At 36.2% G+C, this 9,481-nt stretch overlaps 1 protein-coding gene across 1 annotated transcript; it reads right to left on the bottom strand.

The window, feature by feature from the left end:
- Window positions 1–586: 586 nt before the first annotated feature.
- Window positions 587–5,638, bottom strand: LOC138319212 (uncharacterized). The gene is made up of 2 exons (XM_069262196.1): window positions 4,969–5,638; window positions 587–2,261 (listed from the first exon to the last, which is right to left on the bottom strand). Exon 2 carries the CDS (start codon window positions 2,201–2,203, stop codon window positions 1,286–1,288), a length of 918 nt encoding a protein of 305 aa, XP_069118297.1. The 5' UTR covers window positions 2,204–2,261; window positions 4,969–5,638; the 3' UTR covers window positions 587–1,285.
- Between the last annotated feature and the right edge of the window lie 3,843 nt (window positions 5,639–9,481).

Raw genomic sequence — 9,481 nt, 5'->3', positions numbered from 1 at the left:
TTGTTCCAGCTAAAATTATGGTCAATTGTATGCAGCCTACGGTATCCTTTAATGATTTGTGATGTATCGTCTTCATATCACACAACATTTACATGACATGGTCTTAAAGACTCCAGTCACGTGATCGTGTTACAAGCATCTTCAGATATACGAGACACATCCTCATTTACACGTGTCTGGCAATCTAATTAAAATTAGACGTGTAATTCCGCTCCACTACGATTCTCTACGTTAGGCTCCAATACAAGATCTAACAGAGCCCCGTTCGGGGTCACCTCAGAATGACCCCTATAATTAGCCAATCAGCGTCTCGCCTACGGAATCTTCGGTGTGGTTGATTCATTCGGAAGTGTAAACGGCAAAGAGTACGTCCCGAGATGTTCCGATTATTGGCCAGAGGTCATGCTGAGGTGACCCTGAACGGGGCATTGTTAGATCTTGTATTGGAGCGTAACGTAGAGTATCGTAGTGGAGCGGAATTACAAGTCTAGTTTTTTGTCTGGTAACAATAATCTTCAAGGGTGCAAAGTGAAATCACATTAAAGACATGTTGGTTGAAAGTGACATAAAACTATTAAGGCAAATGTTTCTGATGGTGTAAGTTTATAACTCAAATACAGTATACAGGTATGGCATCATTATCATCTAGTACATATCAACACATGGTAACCTCGATCATTCTCAACAGAGGTGCCATGATAGGTGCATCAACTGTCTCATTTGCAATGAAATGCTGCTTAAGATGCTATGCTTATGTTTTTGGTTTTCTTTCCTGAAATATAAAATCTTATTTCTCCAGTAACAACACATTGCATGTGACCCATAGCTTGTCATTATAATTATAAACGAAGTCAATAAACCAAGTGCGCCGTGCTACAAATCAATAATAAATCTCAGAGACTGATCAAATAAATAAATCTCAGAGACTGATCAAATAAATTAACCTCTGAGGCTGATCAAATGAATAAACCTTTGAGGCTGATCAAACAATTAAAACTGTTAATAAATATAACGTTATATAGGACGCACTTACACTGAGCAAATAATCCATATTAATAATCAGTTAATCCGTTTCTACTTTCAGCACAAACATAATTATGCAAAACAAACATTAATCCGTAGTCTTTGGAACAGGTTCCAGAGTTTTAAGGTAAATCCGGATTAGTTAAGTATCACAGCTTTCTTTATCTTTCACCTCATAAATCCCCTAGTGACAATAGCTGACACAAGGGGCGACAATACACGTTTGCACAATCCCGTATCCATGTTCGCGCGTGCCGTGGTGCTACGCCTTCACTTGCCCCTCTTTCTGTCTCTCCTTCAGCCAAGGCTTCATGTTGCGCGAGCTAGCGATATCCACATGTCCGTCCGTTTCTTCCATGATACGATCGAACGCCTGGCTGGCCGACCCCCTGTCATACAAATCATTCTCATACTCATTCTCCCAGCCATTTTGAGCACCATTACTGAGTTCAGTGTTAATGTGAGAAGAGAAATCCTGGAAGGTCCTTGGGGAGGCCTGTACAGTGTTTTTCTTTTTCTTACTCTTTAAAGAAACTCTAGTTTCACTATTTCTGATGGGCAGTAACAGCGCCGCGTGTGTTTGCGACCTGTGATTGTCCTTGACCTTCGCCTCCGTGACGGGATTGGCGTATGCGTCACGGCACGACTCCGTACGACGTAATGACCTCCGTGACGTATGCTCACGTGCCGACTGCCAAGGATTTATTTTCTCACTTTGCGAACTTGTTGGCAGAGAAAGGCTATTCGAGTTTCTATAAATGTCTGGCAGTTTAAACTCTTTGTCTTCGTCGTCAGGGCCTACATTTAGTAACGTTTTATCCGTATCTGTAGGTGACTCGAGTTCCACACTCTTCTGACCAGAAAATCCAATGTTAGAGGGACAACTTGGTGATCTACATAACCGTCGCCGCGACTTTTCGCGAGACTGGCGGTGCACGTGAGAGTTTGAACCAGTAGTACCCATGAAGTTTGTGACACTTTTGTTACGCGAACCGTCAATCGTTGGCAATTTGAATACGGACTCATTATTGACGTCTCGCTGAAACTCTATGTCCTTTTCTGGTTTAGAATCGGTCGACAAATCAGAGTCGTCCGTGCTTGACGAGTTTAGTGGAACAGAACGGAAGATTGATGGTAGAGAATTCTCTTCCCTCGTGGAACTTCTGGTCCGCATTTTCATGTAGTCTACAGGCCAAATCGATATGTGCTAGGGCGCTCCTATACCTTCAGTCCAGGATCTGAAACAGACACGATAGTTATAAAACACCTCCAGACTAGGGTGGTAAAACGTAGCTTTTTTTCTCTTCTATTGATGATGGTTATCTGATGTCCGAGTGTTTTACTCGTCGGATCTCAAAGTTTCGGCTTTTGTTCGCCAAACCATTTCATAAAATCCCGTTTGAGATTTAAGATCCCTTGTGTGTAAATAACAAATTATAAGTACAATAATGGCAACATATTAAGAAGATGTGATAAGATGGATATGCAATATTCTATCACATTACTTAATTCTTTATTAATCGTGGAAATAAAGCCAGAACCAACATGTAATGAAGCAAACATTACCTGTGGTAAATGATCAATCCCCGTTCCTAAATAAAACTAGAACCATCCTCTGCAGAATGCCATGCCAGCATAAGTTAAAAACGAAGGAATTGATTCGACTAAATTACATTAAACTTCTAAGAAGAATATTTTGATTATGGAGAGAACAGTTCAATGAAAATGATAAAAAGCTATGTATAAAGTTATTATGCTAAATATACGTGAATCACTAGAATACCAAGTAAGAGGATTGTTGATGACACAATATAGTTTAAATTATTTAATGTATTCAATGTAGTGACTAGAACAATTTGCAATTAAAGTATACTGGTATTTGTAATACGAACTGCGCATCAGCTATGTAGCCTCTACGGCCCGAAATACACGTCATGAAGAATGGCAACGCTCAATATTTACAATGTTCCATTAATAATAGATACAATTAACGACATTCTAAAGACCGAAGGGAGAGACAGTGACCGCTGGTCATCTTTGGCGTTCGACGATACGAGTGTTGCTAAGTGACTCGAGCTATAAGGATAAACCTAGAGCGTCAATTGGAAGTACAATAACAAATAAACGAGCTGTCATGGAAACGTATGTACTCCAAGTAGTATATGCTGAACACCTTAATTGGACACTTTATAATAGCCTATATTTCATAACGTTACCATAGTTACCAACCAAATGTAACTGTTTCTTGTGATAAAAATGGTCAACAACATATTGAGAAGATTTCCTACATTATTAAACAAATCCATGGATATCCCATATCGACGATCAGCTGTAACTGTATCTTGTGATTCCACTCAGTTTCATTAAAAACGTAAATATTCTTATCATGGTTATACAACTTTATGAGTATTCTTTCCATTACATTAGAAACATATGAATATCTCCACAAATATGCTGGTACTACATATTATGTACAACTCCATGAATATCCCTGACATTTTATTACAAACATATAAATATATACTGCTGCCGTTATATTACAATTGCTTGAATATTCCTATCATTATATTACAATTGTTTGAATATTCCTATCATTATTTTACAATTGTTTGAATATTCCTATCATTATTTTACAATTGTTTGAATATTCCTATCATTATTTTACAATTGTTTGAATATTCCTATCATTATATATATATTACAATTGTTTGAATATCCCTATCATTATATATATATTACAATTGTTTGAATATTCCTATCATTATTTTACAATTGTTTGAATATTCCTATCATTATTTTACAATTGTTTGAATATTCCTATCATTATTTTACAATTGTTTGAATATTCCTATCATTATTTTACAATTGTTTGAATATTCCTATCATTATTTTACAATTTTGAATATCCTATCATTATATTTACAATTGTTTGAATATCCTATCATTATATATATATTACAATTGTTTGAATATCCCTATCATTATATATATATTACAATTGTTTGAATATTCCTATCATTATTTTACAATTTGTTTGAATATCCCTATCATTATTTATATTACAATTGTTTGAATATTCCTATCATTATTTTACAATTGTTTGAATATTCCTATCATTATTTTACAATTGTTTGAATATTCCTATCATTATTTTACAATTGTTTGAATATTCCTATCATTATTTTACAATTGTTTGAATATTCCTATCATTATTTTACAATTGTTTGAATATTCCTAACGTTAGGCCTACATGACAAATAACCACCTTTATATCAGACGTTTTCATATCCACCACACATATCATCATGTAACAAACTCCTGCGCATTCTTTCCATTTTGCTCACTATATCATAACATAAATATATATGTCCAAACAATTTCATAACAATCATTTCATTTAGTGAACGTATTCAATCACACAATACACTAGACAATTCCAAGGAATCGTCTTCGTACAATGATAGGGTCCAGTTACCAGACGACACGTTAAACCCATCGTACCAAAACAATATACATCACACTGATACAATATACCCCACTGCGAAATAAAATAATCTTAAATCAATTTGTTTGTCAGATTATGATAAGAACGATCCACATTATACTAAGTCATCATATCGCAACAGAATGTGAAACATTTAACCCTTATCCTAACTAAGCATTACCTCTAATCAACATCACGTTACATGATCTAAATACATACTACAGGAGTATTTGGTTCGAACACATTGTGTAACATAGGCCACCAACATGAGTTCACTGACAGTATCATCTTACACAGAATCTTTTAGGTGATTAGAATGCAAATAATATAGAACAATTCAGCGGTCCAGTCCGTCGGTCACTATTCCGGGGTACTTCATAAAGGGATTGCGTGTGGGACGCTTTTAAAGCACCTCGATAAATACTGAGAGTTTTTGTCTAAACAAACTGTGCGGTACCTACCTTTTTCATAACACTAATTCTACATTTGAATTGTAGATTAAAAGTCTGTGCTGAATAAGTTCCATTTCATATACACTCCAATTTTCATTACTAGTTATATTTCCATGAGAGTGATCTGATTACCACTGAGGTATCTCACAGTTAACACCTCCATGTCTGCTCGTGTATTGGCGTCCACCTGCACGTCTGTTCGCCGAGCATAGGTATGACTGAGAGAAAACTGAGTATCGAAGGTGTATCGGGCGCGCCGACCAATCAATGGATCATACGGCTGTGGTTTAGGTGTACCGGTCGGTTCTTTTGTCTACCAAACACGACAGCCCATTAAATTAACTCTCGACTTTAAAGCTTTCTCCGATTCTCCGGCCAAATCTAGACAATGGCAGGCACTCCGATAGCAATGTGGACGTGTATAATAGTGTATCAGGAACAACATTGAAAACAATTAGGAGTCTATCTTCATTTTCGACTTCCTCTTGGGTTATGACGGACACTAAAATGCCACCCGACTGCTTCTGGAAATGATTTCATGTATTTTGAACCACTCCGTTGCCTTGAACGTACACGTCTTTCCATACTGACGTTGGTCAGTCCTTCGTTCAGTAGCTCAGTGATCAGGTTAATGAGATAATTACAGGCGAAGAAAGTATACCTACCTTATTCGTACACACAATTGATTGTAATCGGATTTGTTCTGTATAGTTTAATTTCTAAAGTATACACATATACTTTGCCTTCCTTTGTGTTACACATATCGTATTGTAGTCAGTGGACTATATCTCCTAATCTAATCAGATTAGCTCGGTATACCAGAAGGAAGTAACATTGCGTTCACACTGTTATTAGGTGGGGAATAGTGGCTAGTTCTTCTCGGCTGAAATCACACGTGCAAATTAGGAATATCTTTAAAAGAGTTTAATGTTGTGTGTGTCATAACTAGCTGAAAATTTTGACATTTTCTCCCAGTAATCTATTGAAAACCATCAGGTATGATGGATTAAGCTGTGAGAATCATTCAAATGGACAGACAAGCATGTGTGATGGCGTATAAACGCTAGTTTAACACATAACTTGTTAATTATAAAATTTTTGTTTTTAATGCCTCATGTATGTTTAGGTGAAAACATACCTGCAGAAATCACTCTGCAATTACTAATAACACTGTGAAAATTTGAAATGAAAACCACACCTTTGTGGTCTGACCGTTTGTATCACTACACTATAGGTATAATAACGAGTCTTAGCAGCTCTTGTGAGATTAAAATCTATGCATTGTAAGTATTGTTATTCTCAAAATGTTGATTGCTTTTTATGGTGAACAAGATATTAAAAGCCCTTCTTAGTCCGCCTGAGTTTATCTCGAAACTGTAATAAACTGTTCAATGTTTTAATAAGTGTGTTAGACGTCATTTTAGCTGGTCGCGTTGTATACTAATGTTTTAATAAGTGTGTTAGACGTCATTTTGGCTGGTCGCGTTGTATACTAATGTTTTAATAAGTGTGTTAGACGTCATTTTGGCTGGTCGCGTTGTATACTAATGTTTTAATAAGTGTGTTAGACGTCATTTTGGCTGGTCGCGTTGTATACTAATGTTTTAATAAGTGTGTTAGACGTCATTTTGGCTGGTCGCGTTGTATACTAATGTTTTAATAAGTGTGTTAGACGTCATTTTGGCTGGTCGCGTTGTATACTAATGTTTTAATAAGTGTGTTAGACGTCATTTTGGCTGGTCGCGTTGTATACTAATGTTTTAATGTGTTAGACGTCATTTTGGCTGGTCGCGTTGTATACTAATGTTTTAATAAGTGTGTTAGACGTCATTTTGGCTGGCCGCGTTGTATACTAATGTTTTAATGTGTTAGACGTCATTTTGGCTGGTCGCGTTGTATACTAATGTTTTAATAAGTGTGTTAGACGTCATTTTGGCTGGCCGCGTTGTATACTAATGTTTTAATATGTTAGACGTCATTTTGGCTGGTCGCGTTGTATACTAATGTTTTAATAAGTGTGTTAGACGTCATTTTGGCTGGTCGCGTTGTATACTAATGTTTTAATGTGTTAGACGTCATTTTGGCTGGTCGCGTTGTATACTAATGTTTTAATAAGTGTGTTAGACGTCATTTTGGCTGGTCGCGTTGTATACTAATGTTTTAATAAGTGTGTTAGACGTCATTTTGGCTGGTCGCGTTGTATACTAATGTTTTAATAAGTGTGTTAGACGTCATTTTGGCTGGTCGCGTTGTATACTAATGTTTTAATAAGTGTGTTAGACGTCATTTTGGCTGGTCGCGTTGTATACTAATGTTTTAATAAGTGTGTTAGACGTCATTTTGTCTGGTCGCGTTGTATACTAATGTTTTAATAAGTGTGTTAGACGTCATTTTGGCTGGTCGCGTTGTATACTAATGTTTTAATAAGTGTGTTAGACGTCATTTTGGCTGGTCGCGTTGTATACTAATGTTTTAATAAGTGTGTTAGACGTCATTTTGGCTGGTCGCGTTGTATACTAATGTTTTAATGTGTTAGACGTCATTTTGGCTGGTCGCGTTGTATACTAATGTTTTAATAAGTGTGTTAGACGTCATTTTGGCTGGCCGCGTTGTATACTAATGTTTTAATATGTTAGACGTCATTTTGGCTGGTCGCGTTGTATACTAATGTTTTAATAAGTGTGTTAGACGTCATTTTGGCTGGTCGCGTTGTATACTAATGTTTTAATGTGTTAGACGTCATTTTGGCTGGTCGCGTTGTATACTAATGTTTTAATAAGTGTGTTAGACGTCATTTTGGCTGGTCGCGTTGTATACTAATGTTTAGATACTTGGTGTTTTTATACAATAATAGGCACAACGATAAATTACTTTGAACATAAACACTTAAATAAAATGAAATACCGACACAAAACCAATTCTGCTTCGAACGTTTTGAGCTTCTGAAAAGGTTTTAAGACCAGGTACATCGCATCGTATGATCATTGTGGTCCCCTTCTGATGTACTGGGCTGTTCACAGTATAAGACTAGAATCGTATTGAGGTTATTGAATCAATGGACATATGTGTTACCACCTACACATGAAGTTGGACTTCTTATGTAGAAAAAGGATATGTTTGAAAATAATACGATATCAACCAAAGAATTGTCTCCAATCAGATAAACAGAATCCCCCATACCGCATAGTTTGGTACTTGATATATATAATCCAGCACGAATGTAGTTTCAATCAAACATAAAAAGTCAATAGCTACCCAACATATCAAATCCTAAAAACTGACCTCTCTACCAACGGTTTCATGCTAGACGATTTAAATACACTTATTGTCATTAACTACTGAACCAATGGCAAATATCAACAAACTAGCGTTCACTAATGACAATGAATTTTTAAGACCAATTGGAATATCAAAAGCAACAGAATATCTGTGATTGTTTGTAGGATATGACGAACTTTAACGTAATAATTAAATGTTTATATCAAAATCAGTGGACCAGTCGACATCCTAACTATATACGTATAGCATCGACATCCTAACTATATACATCTACGTATACCATCGACATCCTAACTATATACGTATACTATCGACATCCTAACTGTATACGTATACCATCGACATCCTAACTATATACGTATACCATCGACATCCTAACTGTAAACGTATACCATCGACATCCTAACTGTATACATATACCATCGACATCCTAACTATATACATATACCATCGACATCCTAACTATATACGTATACCATCGACATCCTAACTATATACGTATACCATCGACATCCTAACTATATACGTATACCATCGACATCCTAACTATATACGTATACCATCGACATCCTAACTATATACGTATACCATCGACATCCCAACTATATACATATACCATCGACATCCTAACTGTATACGTATACCATCGACATCCTAACTGTATACGTATACCATCGACATCCTAAATAGATACATATACCATCGACATCCTAACTATATACGTATACCGTCGACATCCTAACTGTATACGTATACCATCGACATCCTAAATAAATACATATACCGTCGACATCCTAACTATATACGTATACCGTCGACATCCTAACTATATACGTATACCATCGACATCCTAACTGTATACGTATACCATCGACATCCTAAATAAATACATATACCATCGACATCCTAACTATATACGTATACCATCGACATCCTAACTATATACGTATACCATCGACATCCTAACTATATACGTATACCATCGACATCCTAACTATATACGTATACCATCGACATCCTAACTGTATACGTATACCATCGACATCCTAACTGTATACGTATACCATCGACATCCTAACTATATACGTATACCATCGACATCCTAACTATATACGTATACCATCGACATCCTAACTATATACGTATACCATCGGCATCCTAACTATATACGTATACCATCGACATCCTAACTTTATACATATACCATCGACATCCTATCTATATACGTATACCATCGAGATCC

Source organism: Argopecten irradians, chromosome 3 (genome assembly GCF_041381155.1).
Source record: "Argopecten irradians isolate NY chromosome 3, Ai_NY, whole genome shotgun sequence".
NCBI lineage: Eukaryota > Metazoa > Mollusca > Bivalvia > Pectinida > Pectinidae > Argopecten > Argopecten irradians.
The sequence above is the reverse complement of the archived record's forward strand: the minus strand, read 5'-3'. Positions and strand labels throughout refer to the sequence as shown.